At 43.2% G+C, this 17,945-nt stretch overlaps 1 protein-coding gene across 1 annotated transcript; it reads left to right on the forward strand.

The window, feature by feature from the left end:
• The first annotated feature begins 13,063 nt into the window (after positions 1-13,063).
• On the forward strand, positions 13,064-14,924 carry LOC122082160. Its single transcript, XM_042649640.1, has 3 exons — positions 13,064-14,230; positions 14,339-14,630; positions 14,713-14,924. Exons 1-3 carry the CDS (start codon positions 13,064-13,066, stop codon positions 14,922-14,924), a joined length of 1,671 nt encoding a protein of 556 aa, XP_042505574.1.
• The last annotated feature ends 3,021 nt before the right edge of the window (positions 14,925-17,945 follow it).

Here is a 17,945-nt window from a genome sequence, read left to right on the forward strand (position 1 = left end):
AAAAAAAAAAAGATCACGTGTGTGTGTGTGTGTGAGAGAGAGAGAGAGAGAGAGAGTCCTTTGCGGGAAGTGAATTTGCAAAATGAATCAATCACATATTTCTTACAAGATTAAAAAAAAAAGGATATAGTTCTCTATTCAGGAGCACAGTCTATGTCAACGCTCTTTGTATCTACTCTCTCCTCCCTATAACAAAGGGTAGACATTCCCTAAGCCTCATGTTCAGAGAGTCTTTTCCCATAATTTTTAATGGAAGGGACGTTCTCTTGCCATTGGAGCAAAAAATGGAAGAGTAATGATCATGATAGGATTAGAGAGGAAGGGTATTTCAAGAATTTTGTCCAATAGTAGGAGTTTTAATTAATGTTTTTCGTCGGTGGATGAATCTAGAGTCTAGACTACCATCTCTCATCTCTGGTTAGTAGACTAGAAAAACGATTGCCTTTTTTTTTTTTTTTCAATCAAGTATTCTCAACAAAATTTAAAGATGATGAGGTGGAGGAAGGTGAGATTTTAATTGAATTGATTTCTCCTATTCACAATCCTATTATTCCTATTTCGGAAAATCTGGAAACGGCCCATGAGGGGGAGAAATTAAATAAGGAATCTCATGATAGGGAGGAGATCAGCTCTGAATCTTCTGATTCAGATAAGGATTCGGTACCTTCAGATGATGAGGTGGGCGGGTCTGATAATGAGTCAAGCTCTGAAACTGGGTCGGAATCAGACCAAGATACTATCAAGGGAGGAGAACCGAACCAGGTTGGTTCAGTTTCAACCTCTGGTCCGATGGAGATTCAGCAGCAGGAGAGCAAGGCCATTGCACCCTCCTCTAAGGGTGTGGTGAGGGGTTCTGTTCGTCCAAAGAGGACAGAGGTGTCCCTAGGAAGTATTCGAGGAGGTTTGGCAGGCAAGAGGGTCGTACAGTGACGAATAGGGAGTATACTGCCCCATTGCAGCTCCCTTTGAGCAGGAAGGAGATTGCTCGGATGGGGGCTCAAGCTGTCGACAAATCGGCTGAGATGATTGAGAAAGGGACCAAAGCAAGGGAGAAAAGAAGGAAAAACAAAGGTGGTGGTCAGACCATGAGGTCGGACAAGTCTGATGGAACAACCAATTAATTATGCAGATTTTCTATTGGAATATCCGAGGTGTTTGAAGGGCAGCGGCTTCTAGAGCGTTGCATGTTTTTCTTCGTGATTACTCCCCTGATGTGGTGTGTATTGCAGAGCCCATGGTGGATTCAGTGACTTTCCCTGCCCTATTTTTTAATCGGCTGGGATTCATGGCTGAAATTATTCATAATTCCCGTCGTGCCAAACCTCTGGGTAGTCTGGAAAAATTCTCTTGCGAGGCCAGTAATGGTGCAATCCTCAGAGCAGATGATTTCAGTTTCACAGCAATGGAATGGTCAACAGTTATTGGTTTCCTTGATTCATGCATCGTGCTTCAGGGCAGAGCGTAGGAATCTTTGGGTGGAGTTGGGCACTGCCGCTGCCCTGTCCCTTCCATGGGTTGTTCTAGGGGACTTTAATGCCATATTGTATTCTCATGAGAAGAGGGGTCCTGGTAGATTCAATGTGGGTGCAGCAGCAGAGTTCTAGGCCATGGTGGATGCTTGTGATCTGATAAGCTCTCCGTCTCAGGGATCAAAATTTACCTGGAATAACAATAGATGTAGAGGGCATGTGGCGGCAATGCTTGACAGAAGTTTTTTCAATGCTCAATGGTTGGAAGCTTTTGGTGATTGCGGTCAGCAGGTGCTCCATAGATCAATTTCGGATCATGCTCCAATCCTTTTTTCATCGCAGCGATTCCTAAGCCTCGAAATGCCCCTTTTCGCTTTCATCATTTTTGGATGGAAGCGGAATCATTTGATGGCCTGGTGAGGGAGGTGTGGTCTAGGGAGGTTAGGGGTGGTCCCATTGGCAGGCTGACAAACAAATTAAGGGCGATGAAGAGTGCTCTAAAGGGGTGGGCGAGATAGAGGTTCCCTAAATTGGATGTAGCGCTTAAAGATGCTACTGAAGAAGTAGAGGAAGTCCAGAGAATTATTGACCAGGTAGGGATGGCTGATGAGCTATACTCCAGAGAAGTGGAGGCGAAGACTAGGCTCTTGAAAGCAATGGAGATGCACGAAAAACTTTGGGCTGAAAAGGCTCGCTGCAATTGGGCGAAACTAGGAGACCGTAACTCAAAGTTCTTCCACCTTTCGGTTAAGGTGCGTCGTATAAAAAATAGCATTTGCTCTTTGAAAAAACAAGATGGTACAGTGGTCTCTGAGCCACTGCAGATAGCAGAATATGTGTCTCATTTTTTTGAAAATTTTCATAAAGTGGACCATTGCATAGATCATATGGAGCTCTTGTAGGTGATTCCTAATGAGGTGCATATGGAGGACTCCTCGATATTAGAAGCAATCCCTAATAGGGAAGAGATTAAGAAGATGGTATGGGGGCTGGACCCAGATAGTTCTCCTGGCCCTGATGGGTTCCCAGGAGCTTTTTTCAAACAGTGTTGGGAGATAGTGGGTGACGATTTTTGTGGGGCTGTGATTGCATTCTTCCGAGGTGGGAAGCTTCCGAATGGAGTAAATAACAGTTTTGTGATGCTATTCCCAAAGGTGGAGGGAGCAGTCTCTCTGGATAAGTTTCGCCCTATCTGTATGGCAAACTTCTTCTGCAAAGTCTTGTCAAAGATCATGGCTGAGAGGTTATCTTGCCTTCTCCCTCGCTTGGTGTCAGATGAGCAAGGAGCATTCCAGAAAGGTAAGATTATCTCAACAAATATTGGGTTAGCCTCTGAGCTTGCCAATTTATTACATACCTCTGTCAGAGGGGGTGGCATGGGTATTAAGATTAATGTGCAGAAGGCCTAAGACACATTGTAATGGGATTTCCACTTTGCAGTCCTGAAAAAGTTTGGCTTCTCGGATGTGTGGTTGGCCTGGATTCACGAAATTTTGGTTTCTTCTAGAATTTCAGTGTTGTTGAATGGTGGTCCGGTTGCTTTCTTTGGAGTTGAGAAGGGTTTGAGACAAGGGGACCCGATCTCCCCAATGCTTTTTATTCTGGCAGAAGAAGTATTGTGCAGGGGTCTAAATGGTCTATTAAAGGAGGGAAAACTGAAGACGCTCCCTGGTCCTAGATGTGCCACTGTTCTCAGTCATCTGCTCTTCGCGGATGACATTTTTATCTTAATGAACGCTGCAGCGAAACCTGTTTGATGTCTGAGAGTTCCTGCTCAAATACCAAGAATTTTCTGGGCAAAAATTCAGCTTGGATAAGAGCAAGATTTTTTTTGGTAAAGTCACCCCTCACAGGAAGAGGTATATATCTAATCTGCTGGGTATTGCAACTTGGTCTCTACCTAATAGGTATCTTGGGGTTGAGATCTTCAAAGGCGCTGTCAAGAAGGATAGGCAGCTTCCTCTAATGGATAAAATTAAATCTCGATTACAGGGATGGCGAGGCAAACTTCTTTCAATGGCAGGTCGTACAGAGCTCATTCGGTCTGTGATTTCAAGTATGCCTATTCATAACTTCTCTGTTTATTGGTGGCTTGAATCGGTGATTAAAACGGTGGAGCGCTGGATTAGGAATTTCCTGTGGTCAGGGGATATTTACACAGTGAAGAAAATCGCTGTGAAATGGGAAGATGTGTGCCAACCTAAGGACGAAGGGAGTTTGGGTATCAGGCGATTGAGGGATGTGAACTGTGCAGGGCTCAGTAAACTAGTGTGGCAAATGAAGCATGAAGGTACTGCTTTTAGTACCTTCTTGCAGGCTAGGTTTGTGGATGAAGGTGGAGACCTTAAGAAGGGTTATAAATCATCCTCGGTGTTTAAAGGAATTGCGAAGATGAGGAATTTTGTATCTCTATCTGAGAGTTGGATGGTGGGTACCAGTGAGGACATATTGTTTTGGCATGATCAATGGATAGGCCCCCTTTCTTTTGCTGAGCTCTCCTCCCTTCCTTTCTCTCATTTTTCTCAAAGCACTTGCAGAGTGGTAGACTTTATTAGAGACGGTAAGTGGTGTCTTCCTCTTGTTCAGTCTATTTTTTTACGTGATATATTCAATGCAATAGGGAATATATCCTTGCCGCAGGGTCAGAAAGACCGATGCTGCTGGTCTCGATCCTCCTTAGGATCCTTCTCCACGAAATTGGCCTGGGAAGCACTGAGAAAGGTTTCTCCTAAAGTGGGCTGGGCAAAAGTGGTGTGAGGCTCAGATTTGATCCCCCGCCAATCGGTGTTTGGATGGAGACTCATGCATGGGAAGCTTCCTTGTGATGACAAGGTAAAAAGAAAAGGAGTGCCACTCCCTTCCAGGTGCGAGGTGTGCAATAAGCTGAGAAGTCTATAAATCATTTGTTCTTGGAATGTGATGGAGCTGTTTACATTTGGAGGGAGTTTGCTAAAGCCTTTGGATTTCATTGGCCCTATCAGTGGGAAGATTTTTCAATGCATGTTTCATGGTGGATTCAAAAATCCAACGCCAATGGACTGTCTCAAATGTGGATGGCAGGTTTGATTCTAGTTCCATACTTTATTTGGATGGAAAGAAACTCAAGGAGATTTAGGGGGATTCATCGATCTTATGGTCAAGTCCTTCATACAATAATGGAGGAGGTTAGAAGACGTGGCCCAGGTAAGTGTGATAGAATTAAATCTCGCCTGGATTCTGAGAGATGTTTGAAGCTGAACATTGCGGTACCAAGAAGGAAAATTAAAGGGGTGCGGGAAATCTTCTGGCTGCCTCCGATGGATGGTTCGTGGAAGCTAAATTGTGATTGCTTGTCCTTGGGTAATCCAGGGAATGTAGGAGCAGGTGGCCTTATAAGGGATAGCAAGTGCCAGATTGTATCGATTTACAGCTCCTTTTTAGGAATTGCTTCGAATTTCCAAGCTGAATTTCAAGCTTTGATTGAAGGAATTGAGAGAGCAAGAGAGATGAATTGTGCATCTCTGTGGATCGAAAGTGATTCGGGCGCTGTGGTGCTCATGGTTCAAAGGGGTCTGGTCCCGTGGTTTTTCTGGCAAAGGTGGTCTTCCCTTATTTCTTATCTCAGGGGTATAAGATGGAAAATCACTCATTGCTATAGGGAGGCAAATCCTATAGCAGATTTCCTGGAGCAGACGGCAGCTAAGAAGGAAGCGTCTTCATCAGTTGTGGCATGGCCTCCCGAGGTGCTTGAGTTTTTGGCTGAGGATGCGATGGGCAGATCGCGCTTCAGATTTTATTAGCTTTCATTTTCTGCTTTTATGCCTAGTGCCCCTCTTCTGCTGATGGCAATGCCATAGGTGGAGGTGGGTCCTAGGATTTGTGCTAGTTTGGTTTTTTTTTGGATCTTCTTAAGATGGATCCTCTTTGTCTCTTAATATACATGACCCTTTAGCGAAAAAAAAAAAAAAAACAAAATTTGAAGAAATTATGTATACACTACCGTGACTACACTTTTTTTTCTTTTCTTTTTTTTTTTTTTTTGCTAGAAGTTTAATACACACCTTCTTATATACTCTCTTCTTCTTAACACTCTTTTGGGTCACATTTTGTTTAGTGCAAGGTTTTTTATCCCTCTATTTTACATCCTTATAATCTCCAAGTTCTCTGAACATGAGGGGAGTAAGTAATGTCTACTCACATTTACTTTTCATTCATTTTTCTGAGGAGAGAATGTATAATAAAGTTGGAACATAAGTAGACATTCCCTAAGCCTCATGCTTAGAGAGTCTTTTCCCATAATTTTTAATGGAAGGGATGTTCTCTTGTTGTTGGAGCAAAAAATGGAAGAGTAACGATCATATTAGGATTAGAGAGGAAGAGTATTTCTAGAATTCCGTCCAATAGCAGGAGTTTTGATTAATGATTGTTGGTTCGTGGATGAATCTAGAGTCTAGACTACCATGTCTCATCTCTGGTTAGTAGACTAGAAAAAAGATTGCTTTTTTTTTTTATATACACTACTGTGAATACATTTTTTTTTTTTTTCTTTTTTTCTTTTTGCTAGAAGATTAATACACACTTTCTTATATACTCTTTTTTTTCGCTAAAAGTACCAAATTGTATTAAAGAAGAAGAATGAAAAATAAAAACATACATCAAGGAAACTGAAGAGCAAAAACCTCCCACCTTTGGCACTGCCATCAGCAGGGGCGCTCAACAGCTAATTAAGAAAATCAGTACTGAGGTCTAGAATTAGCATCCCTCACTACTTCCTCTTGAATATGATATGGAAGTCTTGGATTACTTTCTGAGATGCCTGTTTTTGCTGCTGACTTTGTAAAGTAATCCGCCACAATATTAGCTTCTCTAAAACAATGAGTTACCTCCCATTGGATGGACTGAAGGTAATGACAAGTTGAGGACCATTCTTGCATGACAAACCAAGGGATGTTTTTTTCCTGAATTGCTGCCACTACCGCCTCTGAGTCTGTCTCAATCCACAGAGCCTTAATTTCTCTAATTTTTGCCTCCAAATACCCTCCACAAGCCCTTTGAATTCTGCTATGTAATTTGATTGAATTCCTAGAAAGACTTTAAAAGATTCAACTATTATTCCATTATGGTCACGTACGATTCCTGCTGCTCCAGCCCACCCTGGATTACCCAATGAGCAGCCATCTACATTCAACTTATACCATCCATACCTTAGGTTGCACCAATGAACTTCAAGGGCCAAAAAATTTCTCCTTGGAAGGCTCTGCAGCCCCGGATTTCTGCAATACACTAGGTCATTGACACATCGAACAACTCCTACCAAATTCAGATTACTTTCCTTCATTTCTATGAGAACCCTATGAAAAAGATACCCAGGAAGAGTTGCACCATTGCCATGCCTTCTCTCATTCCTTTCCCTCCATCAGCAACAATAGCAAAACCCACCACCCAAGGATCCTTCAGAGCTAGAGTGCGAGCCTTCCCCTTCCACCACATTACCAGATCAAGAATGGCACTCTGACCTTTCCATACCACCCCAATGCACTGAACAAACCTTTTCCATATTTCTATAGAACAGTTTCATGCAAGAAATAGATGATTGGACGATTCCCCAACAATTCCACATAGGCTGCACTTTGAGACCATTGGGACTCCCTTAGCACACACTCCATCATCAGTTGGGAGTTTCGCATATGCCAGCCTCCATCCAAATGTGTTTGGTGTTGGAGCTAGATGCCAATATACATAAGCCGTATGTAAATCCTCTATCCAGAAATTTATTATAAAAGTTCAATGATCACATTTTTTTATTCTAATATACCAAGATCATTTTTTTTTTTTTTTTTTTTGCTAAAGATATGAATATTATTAAAAGCAAAATGAGAGTACAAAGAAAATAAAAAGGGCAAGCCCGAGACCCCTAGAGCCACTTGAGGCCTCCACCTTCGACATGGCCATCAGCAGAGGAGACAAGCATAAACCTAGAAGAAACGGTACCTGTGCCTACCCAACACATCATCCTCTAAATCGACATTAATATGATTCGGTAAAGGCACCGCGCAAGCAGAGACACTGACTTAGATGCCTTCTACGCCAGATAGTCCGCGACAATGTTCACTTCTCTAAAGCAGTGGGTGATCTTCCATGGAGTAGATTCTAAAAAAGGAAGGGTGCAAATCCACTTTTGAAGGAAAAACTAAGGAATTTGATTTTTTTGTATCTCAGTCACCACAGTTGTCAAATCCGACTCGATCCAAAGACCTTTGACATTAATATTTTGAGCGAGCGTGATTCCTTCCAGGACCGCTTCAAATTCTGCTTCATAAATCTTCTTGATACCCAGGAAGGTACTGAAGGAGTTACAAACGTGCCCCTCACTATCTCTGGCAATGCCCCTGCCCCTGCTCTACCTGGGTTGCCCAGAGAGCTGCCATCCACATTTATTTTGATCCAGTTTATCGGAGGTTTACACCAATGCACTTCAAGAGGAGGCGTATCCTTTTGGTTTTCTACAAATAGACCCAATTTCCTGCAGCAAATTAAATCAGGAGTTGATTTAATCTCACCCTTGAAGTGGCCTATTCAGAGACAAATTTCCTGACGAATATATTCGTAGGAGTAGTTCACATTCCTAGTTGTGCCCTCATATCGTCTTTTGTTACGTTCCCACCATATATGGGCAACTATAATAGTAAATCCCATCAGCCAAGGAGACTTCAAATTGATAGATCTCTCTTTCCTCTTCCACCACATCATCAAACATGTCACTGAGTTGTGATCTGCCCAGCAGACACCGAAGCAATTTGTAAAATTCTCCCAAATGGCCATCGCATATTGGAAGTGTAGAAATATAGGGTTGGTGCTTTCTTCCGCCTAGTTGTAGAGAGAACATCGAGATGCCATCTGGACTCCTTTCTTTCTTGTAATCTCATCTGTGGGGAGCCTCTCATGTGCAAGGTGCCATCCTAGAGTAGAGTATCTGGGAGGGAGGCCTTTACGCCAAATCAAAGAATTCTAGCTCACTTTTGGCGATTTTCTTCTTATACTTTCCCAAGTAGAAGCGGTAGAGAAAGATCCCAGCGATGTCAGTTGCCAAATGCATACATCCTCTACTTGATCAGTGGGAATTTTAACCTCTTTAATTGCTTTAAAAATAGGCCGCAGTAGGTTGGAGTTCATATCTGGAAGGGTCCATTTGCCATTTCGAATAAAATCACCTACTTTGGCATTAGAGTCCAGGAGAGAGATATCCGCATCCTGAATCTCATCCATGATGACCTTGGGTCCCCACCACTTACCTTTCCAGAATCTTGCTAGGTCCCCATTACCGATGATCCACCTTTCATTCAGATCCACAAACTTCCATACCTTTCGGATGCCCAAGGCGATAGAGGATTGCCTACAACCCATATTAAAAGCCCCATTTTTCTTGACAAATCTTCCCCTGAGAAAAGAACTGGCGGCATGCTTCCCATGCTTGAAGCGTCACACCATCTTATTGAGCATAGCCATATTTGTATCTCTAAGTCTTCTAATCCCCAAGCCCCCCTCCTCCTTTGGCTAGCAAACAAAGTCCCATCTGACTGTGATAGCCTTAGAAGAATCCACCTCGCCACTCCAAATAAAGTTTCTCATCCATATCTCCATTGTTTCAAGGAGAGATGATGGCCACCAATAAACAGCAAAACTATGATTTGGAATGGCAGATACAACTGATCGAACCAATTCTACCCTTCCCACCATTGACAGAAGCTTTCCTTTCCAACCAGCTAAACTGCCTTTAACTCTGTCCATCACAGGCATCAGTGCCTCCTTCTTTACCCTTCCCTTAAAAATTTCCACACCAAGATAGCGAGTAGGGAAGCTACAAATAGGAATTTCCAGGGTCTCAGAAATTGTTTATCTACAATCAGGAGCAACTTTTCCCAGAAAAAGCTTGCTCTTCTCCAAATTGATACATTGCCCAGAGAATTCTTGGTAATTCTTTAGAAAATCTTTCAAATTGCGAACATACCTCAGATTAGCATTCGAGAAGATGAAAATGTCGTCTGCAAAAAGAATATGCTCTGGAGTAGGAGCGCCTATGGGGCCCTGGATTGACTGTATCATCTTGCTCTGAACCAGTCTTGACAAGCCTCTTGACAAAACTTCTTCTGCTATGATGAAAAGCATGGGAGAAATAGGGTCTCCCTGTCTCAGAACTCTCTCCACACCCAAAAAACCTTGTGGTCCTCCATTAACTAGGACAGATATTTTTGTAGATGACAAGATTTGATGGAGACGGTTAATCCATATCTCAGAAAAGCCAAAGCGCCGCATTACTTGGAATAGGAAGCTCCAAGAGATGGTGTCATATGCTTTACTGATGTCTATTTTCAGACACAGGCCACCCCCTCTTGTAGAAGAAAACATCAAGTTTACTAGTTCTGAAGCAACAGAGATATTGTTATGGATCATCTTACCCTTTTGAACATCGGTAAGTTTCTGCCGCTGCCATGATCACCGGTCTCCTCAGCCGCTCCCTCTCTTGGATTTTCTGATCTACTAGGGCCTTCTCACTATCATCTTCCTCTTCTCTCACCTCTTCATTCCTCCGTTCAGCTCCCATTTTGATTTTGCATTCGACAGTAGAGTGTCCCAACTTCTTGCAAAAATTACATCTCTTTATTTCATCTTCGTATGTAATGCACTGCGTGAACCAAAACAAAATATCCTTGCCTGGTTGCTTCCTCTCCACCTGAATTTCCTCCAGGCGGCTACTTTTTACGTCAATCTCTATGAGAACTCGGGCATAGTTTCTCATCGAGCCAGTCATCGTGTGTTGATCAATCGCCACGGGTCTACCTGAGGCCCTAGCCATAGATAGCAGAATTTGCTCGTGCTAGTACTCCATTAGAAGACCAGGGTATCAAATCCACACCAACTTGGTCTGGATTTGGTCCTAATTAATGTTGAATTCTGGGCACCATCTTTGAAATCGAATGGTTTGTCCTCGCACCTTGACCAGGCCTCTCTTCCACATGAACGTCATATCCCGTTCTAGTTCAAATTGAAATAGAATATATCCTTTGACTAAGTGTGCAAGATTGACTTTTCCTTTAAGCTTCCAAGCTTCCTTTGAATCATGTCTCACATCGTTCATGGAGACAAATCTGAAGTTCACCTTACCGATTAAAGCATAATTAAAAGTTTACAATTTTTCTTCATATGCCTCTTGTGGGATAATCACTTTAGTATGGGAGCCAGCATGGATAGGCTCAGGCAAATCCTCGACGTTTGGTAGGGCGCGATGGGCAATCATAGCATAAGAGGGTCTTCTAACTCCTTCTCTATCATTTGCAGCTGTCATCTCTTCCACATATTGATCGTCCTCCTTATCCTCCGAGGCCTCAGGGGTGGTTGTTTTGCCAATACCAGGGTCCGCAGCAGGGATTAGGGCACCTGAAAGGAGTGAGTAGGGCTCTAAAAATCCATGATGCATTTTTATTTTCCACAATCCGGGGCCAACCACCATGAGTAGTGTGATCGCTGCCCAAAGCTTGAGTCATCTCCGCCTCAGAGTTTCTCTCTCCTAAATGCATCTCTCCTACAAGAAAATAGGGTATCCATAGACCAAGATCATTACAAAATACATAGATGTAGAAGTAAGAAAACAAACATTACCATGACACACAAACTTCTTACCTTAGGAAACAAGTACTCATAAACATGCAATATAAACTAAAAGTACTATTTTAGTTGCAATCATAAGCAAGCAGTGATCACTAATAAGCCAAGCATTAGGTTGAAATTAAGAAATTATTACATGAATACTTGCAAAAGATTTGGATGCAAGAGCAATGTCTAAGAGCCCTCTCACAGTCATAGGGGATGATCCAGGAGGTGGCTTCCCGCCGGATAGGGGAAGGCAACTCCGGTTAATGGACTTTTGGAAGGCTCAACCTCCCATGGAGCAGGCGGTTTTGGATGGGGGAAAGGAGCCTTCTTTTGCCACAAATAAATCCTTCACCTCCATTGTTGGTTCTGATACCGAAGCTTCTGCAAAAGTGACCACCCCAGCTGATCAAATACCACACAAATCTTATGCGAATGTGGTAGGTTCAAACACACCAATGGTGGATGAACTGCCCGACCCTGTTCATGCAGGGAATTCGACCAAGGTGATCATCCCCCAGGAGGCTTACAAGGATAGATTAATCAAATATCAATTTGCCCTGATTGGTAGAATCAATTTTCGTTTTCTTTCCCTGGATGACGGTCCCAGAGAATCCCGTGACTCTTGGAAACTGAAAGGTAAAGTGAAGATGATACCCATGGGTAAGGGTTTCATGATCTTCCAATTTGAGTCTAAGCATGACATGGCCCAGATGTGGAAGAGAAGCCCTGTGAAGATTGGAGGTCAACTCGTTCGGTTTCAAAGATGGCGTCCAGATTTTAGCATCCATGAAAAATTGATCAATAAGGTCCTGGTTTGGGTACGATTTCCAGATCTTCCTCTGGAATATTGGCATGAAAAGGTCTTATTGACAATGGCCAAGGCAGTAGGGAGGCCAGTTGGTCTCGATCAACGCACCAAGAATGTTATATACGGGAATTATGCTCGTGTTCTGGTGGAGGTAGAAGTGGGGGTTCTGAGGCTGGAGGAAATCCAAGTTGAACGCAAACAGCCTAGGACTCAAACTTTGTTTTGGTTCAAGCAACTGTTGATCTACAAGGATTCATTGGGGAAATGCGGTTTCTGTAAAAAACTGGGGCACCAAGTTTATGCCTGCCAAGAAAAGAAGGCCTATGACGAGTGGCTGAATGCTCGAGACAAGGTAGGGATACCAGGGGCGGTGTATGAAGAAGACAGAGTCAACTCGGGAATGAGTAACTCACCGGTTCGAATCATCACTTCTTTGGAAAGAATGAATCATGATCTTGTGAATTTAAGTTCAAATCGTGTGAACACTGATGGAGTAGTGGTGGGCTCTTTTATTCCTCTTAATTATTTACCTCAGTTACCAAATGTGGAGGAAGGTGAGATTTTAATTGATTTGATTTCTCCAACTCACAATTCAATTATTCCTATTTCGGAAAATTTGGAAATGGCTCATGAGGGGGAGATTTTAAATAAGGAAGCTCATGATAGTGAGGAGATACACTCTGAATCTTCTGATTCAGATAAGGAGGCGGTATCTTCTGATGATGAGGTGGGCCAGTCTGATGAGGAGTCTAGCTCTGAATCTGGGCCGGAATCAGACCAGGATACGGTCAAGGAAGGAGAACCAAACCAGTTTGGTTCAGTTTCAACCACTGGTCCGTTGGAGTTTCAGCAGCAGGTGAGCAAGGCCATGGCACTCTCCTCTCAGGGTGGGGTGAGGGTCTCTGCTAATCCTAAGAGGACAGGGGTGTCCCTAGGTAGTTCTCGAGGAGGTCTGGCCGGCAGGGGGGTCGTGCAGCGACGAATAGGGAGTATTCTGCCCCATTGCAGCTCCCTTTGAGCAGGAAGGAGATTGCTCGGATGGGGGTTCAAGCTGTCGACAAGGCAGTAGAGATGATTGAGAAAGGGACTAAAGCAGGGGAGAAAAGGAAAAAGAAAAATAAAGGTGGTGGTCAGACCTTGAGGTCGGACATGTCCGATGGAACAACTTTTTAATTATGCGGATTTTCTATTGGAATATCGAGGTGTTCGAAAGGAGGCGGCTTCTAGAGCGTTGCATTTTTTTCTTCGTGATCACTCCCTTGATGTGGTGTGTATTGCAGAGCCCATGGTGGATTCAGTGTCTTTCCCTGCCTGTTTTTTTAATCGGCTGGGATTCATGGTCGAAATTATTCATAATTCCCGTCGTGACAAAGTGCCAAACTTCTGGGTAGTCGGGAAAAATTCTTTTGCGAGGCTTGTGATGGTGCATTCCTCAGAGCAGATGACTTCAGTTTCAATGCAATGGAATGGTCAGCAAGTATTGGTTTCTGTGATTCATGCATCTTGTTTCAGGGCAGAGCGTAGGAATCTTTGGGTGGAGTTGGGCACTGTGGCTGCCCTGTCCCTTCCATGGGTTGCTCTAGGGGACTTAAATGCCACGTTGTATTCTCATGAGAAGAGGGGTCCTGGTAGATTCAATGTGGGTGCCACGGCAGAGTTCCAGGCCATGGTGGATGCTTGTGATCAGATAAGCTCTCCATCCCAGGGATCAAAATTTACCTGGACTAACAATAAATGTAGAGGACATGTGGTGGCAAGGCTTGATAGAAGTTTTTTCAATGCTCAATGGTTGGAAGTTTTTGGTGATTGTGGTCAGCAAGTGCTCCATAGATCAATTTCAGATCATGCTCCAATCCTTTTTTCATCTACAGCGATTCCTAAGCCTCGAAATGCCCCTTTCAGATTTCATCGTTTTTGGATGGAAGAGGAATCCTTTGAGGACCTGGTGAGGGATGTGTGGTCTAGGGAGGTTAGGGGTGGTCCCATTGGCAGGCTGCCATATAAATTAAGGGCGGTGAGGAGTGCTCTAAAGGGGTGGGCAAGACAGAGTTTCCCCAACTTGGATGTAGCTCTTAAAGATGCTACTGAAGAAGTGGACGAAGTCCAGAGAACTATCGACCAGGTAGGGATGTCTGATGATTTATACTCCAGAGAAGCAGAGGCGAAAACTAAGCTCTTGAAAGCAATGGAGATGCACGAAAAACTTTGGGCTGAAAAGGCTCGCTGCAATTGGGCGAAACTTGGAGACCGTAACTCAAAGTTCTTTCAACTATCGGTTAAGGTGCAACGTATAAAGAACAGCATTCGCAGTTTAAAAAAACAAGTTGGTATAGTGGTCTTTGAGCCACTATAGATGGCAGAATATGTGTCGCTTTTTTTTGAAAATTTTCATAAAGTGGACCATTGCATGGATCATATGGAGCTGTTGCAGGTGATTCCTAATGAGGTGAATAGGGAGGACTCTTCCATACTAGAAGCAATCCCTGCTAGAGAAGAGATTAAGAAGGTGGTATGGGGGTTGGATCCAGATAGCTCTCTTGGCCCTAATGGGTTTCCAGGAGCTTTCTTCAAACAGTGTTGGGAGATAGTGGGTGACGATTTTTGTGGGGCTGTGATTGCATTCTTCCGAGGTGGGAAGCTTCCGAATGGAGTAAATAACAGTTTTGTGACGCTATTCCCAAAGGTGGAGGGAGCAGTCTCTCTGGATAAGTTTCGCCCCATCTGTATGGCAAAACTTTTTCTGCAAAGTCCTATCAAAGATCATGGCTGAGAGGTTATCTTGCCTTCTCCCTCAATTGGTGTCAGATAAGCAAGGGGCATTCCAGAAAGGTAAGATTATCTCATCAAATATTGGGTTAGCCTCTGAGCTTGCCAATTTATTACATACATTTGTCAGAGGGGGTGGCATGGGTATTAAGATTGATGTGCAGAAGGCCTATGACACATTGTCACGGGATTTTCTTTTTGCGGTCCTGAAACGGTTCGGCTTCTCGGGTGTGGTTGGCCTGGATTCATGAAATTTTGGTTTCTTCTAGAATTTTAGTGTTATTGAATGGTGGTCCTGTGGGTTTCTTTGGAGTTGAGAAAGGTTTGAGATAAGGGGACCCGCTCTCCCCAATGCTTTTTACTTTGACAGAAGAAGTGTTGTGCAGGGGTCTAAATGGTCTATTAAAGGAGGGAAAACTAAAGGTGCTCCCTGGTCCTAGAGGTGCCACTGTTCCCAGTTATCTGCTCTTCGCGGATGACATTTTTATCTTCATGAACGCCGCAGCGAAACATGTTCGATGTCTGAGAGAGTTCCTGCTTAAATACCAAGAATTTTCTAGCCAAAAATTCAGCTTGGAGAAGAGCAAGGTTTTTTTTGGTAAAGTCGCCCCTCACAAGAAGAGGTATATATCTGATATGCTGGGTATCCCAACTTGCTCTCTTCCGACGAGGTATCTTGGGGTTGAGATCTTCAAGGGCGTTGTCAAGAAGGATAGGATGCTTCCTCTTATGGATAAAATTAAATCTCGATTTCAAGGATGGCGAGGCAAACTCCTTTCAATGGCAGGTCGTGCAGAGCTCATTCGGTCTGTGATCTCAGGTATGCCTATTCATAACTTCTCCATTTATTGGTGGCCTGAATCGGTGATTAAAATGGTGGAGCGCTGGATTAGGAATTTCCTATGGTCTGGGGATATTTACACAGTGAAGAAAATCACTGTGAAATGGGAAGAGGTGTGCCGGCCTAAGGAGGAAGGGGGTTTAGGTATCAGGTGATTGAGGGATGTGAACTATGCGGTGCTCAGTAAACTAGTGTGGCAAATGAAGCATTAAGGATCTGCTTTTAGTACCTTCTTGCGGGCTAGGTTTGTGAATGAAGGTGGAGACCTCAAGAAGGGTTATAAAGCATCTTCGGTGTTTAAAGGAATTGCGAAGATGTGGAACTTTGTATCTCTATCTGAGCATTGGATGGTGGGTACCGGTGAGGACATATTTTTTTGGCAGGATCGATGGATAGGACCCCTGTCTATTGCTGAGCTCTCCCCCCTCCCTTTGTATCATTTTTCTCATAGCATTTGCAGAGTGGCAGACTTTATTGGAGACGGTAAGTGGTGTTTTCCTCCTATTCAGTCTGAATTTTTACATGATATATTCAAAGCTATAGGGAATATATCCTTGCCGCAGGGTCAGAAAGACCGATGCTGCTAGTCTCTATCCTCCTTAGGATCTTTCTCCACTAAATCGGCCTGGGAAGCACTGAGAAAGGTTTCTCCTAAAGTGGGCTGGGCAAAAGTAGTGTGGAGCTCGGTTTTGATCCCCCGCCAATTAGTGTTTGGATGGAGACTTATGTATGGAAAGCTTCCTTGTGATGACAAGGTAAAAAGAAAAGGAGTGCCGCTCCCTTCTAGGTGTGAGGTGTGCAATAAGGCTGAGGAGTCTATAAATCATTTGTTCTTGGAATGTGATGGAGCTGTCTACATTTGGAGGGCGTTTGCTGAAGTCTTTGGATTTCATTGGCCCTATCAGGGGGAAGATTTTTCAGTGCATGTTTCATGGTGGACTCAAAAATCCAACGCCATTGGACTGTCTCAAATGTGGATGGCAGGCGTGATTCTTGTTCCATACTTTATTTGGATGGAAAGGAACTCAAGGAGATTTAGGGGACTGCATTGATCTTATGGTCAAGTCTTTCATACAATAATGGAGGAGATTAGAAGATGTGGCCCAGGAAAGAGTGATAGAATTAAATCTAGCCTAGATTCTGAGAGATGCTTGAAACTAAATATGGAGGTTCCAAGAAGGAAGATTAAAAGGGTGTGAGAAATTTTCTGGCTGCCTCCAATGGATGGTTGGTGGAAGCTAAATTGTGATGGCTCGTCCATGGGTAATCCAGGGAATGCAGGAGCAGGTGGCATTATAAGGGACAACAAGTGCCAGATTGTATCGATTTATAGCTCCTTTTTAGGAATAGCTTCGAATTTCCATGCTGAATTTCAAGCGTTAATTGAAGGAATTGAGAGAGTAAGAGAGATGAATTGTGCATATCTGTGGATCGAATGTGATTCGGGCGCTGTGGTGCTCATGGTTCAAAGGGGCTCGGTCCCCTGGTTTGTTTGGCAAAGGTGGTCTTCCCTTATTTCTTATCTCAGTGGTATAAGATGGAAAATCACTCATTGCTATCGGGAGGCAAACCCTATAGCAGATTTCCTGGCGCAAATGGCTGCTAAGAAGGAAGTGTTTTCATCAGTAGTGGCATGGCCTCCTGAGGTGCTTGAGTTCTTGGCTGAGGATGCGATGGGCAGATCGCGCTTCAGATTTTATTAGTGTTCAGTTTATGTTTTTGGCCTAGCGCCTATCTTTCTGCTGATGGCAATGCCATAGGTGGAGGTGGGTCCTAGGTTGTGTGCTAGTTGTTTGTTTTTCTTTGGATCTTCTTATTATGGATCCTCTTTGTACAGTTTTTAATTTTTCCCATTTTGTCTGTTAATATACATGACCCTTTAGCGAAAAAAAAAAAAAAGCCAAGCATTAGGGTTGAACTCCTTGGTTCTAAGCTTTAGAAGATATGCATCCAATCCCTTACAGAACCTGGTTGTAAGGTCCAAAAAGTTAATAGGCTCTGGGACCTCCTCACTTAGCTATTCATTATCTATGGTGCATTTCACAAAGTTCTTGCCATCCTTTGTAAAGATTTGAGCATTCAGCTTGTACTTGCAGTAAAGCTCTCCAACATGTCCATCGTATGCATTTAGAGTGATTGATTTGTTCTCTTCATTTATGGCTTATATCTTGGCATTAGCAGAGGCAACTGTATCCCTGTCTGTGTTTTAAAAAATAAAAAAAAAAATATGAAAAAAGGATGGGTATACTGCCAGTATAAAATATTCAAAGTAGAGATGGGTAATATTCAAAAGGAAAATGAAAATAAATACGTGACATTAATTCACAGTATCAATTATAGTTGATATTGATACCGATATTGATCTTTTATAAAATATTCATAAAATAGAATGAGTCACTAGACTTTAATCTTTAAACCCCCACCCCACCCC

The sequence above is a fragment of the Macadamia integrifolia genome, chromosome 6, assembly GCF_013358625.1.
Source record: "Macadamia integrifolia cultivar HAES 741 chromosome 6, SCU_Mint_v3, whole genome shotgun sequence".
NCBI lineage: Eukaryota > Viridiplantae > Streptophyta > Magnoliopsida > Proteales > Proteaceae > Macadamia > Macadamia integrifolia.

Coding starts and splice junctions, on each gene's coding strand:
- LOC122082160 (XM_042649640.1), top strand. CDS start 13,064: ATGGAACAACTTTTTAATTATGCGGATTTTCTATTGGAATATCGAGGT. Junction 14,231..14,338: donor TTCGCAGTTTAAAAAAACAA/GTTGGTATAGTG, acceptor GAGCTGTTGCAG/GTGATTCCTAATGAGGTGAA. Junction 14,631..14,712: donor GGATAAGTTTCGCCCCATCT/GTATGGCAAAAC, acceptor AATTGGTGTCAG/ATAAGCAAGGGGCATTCCAG.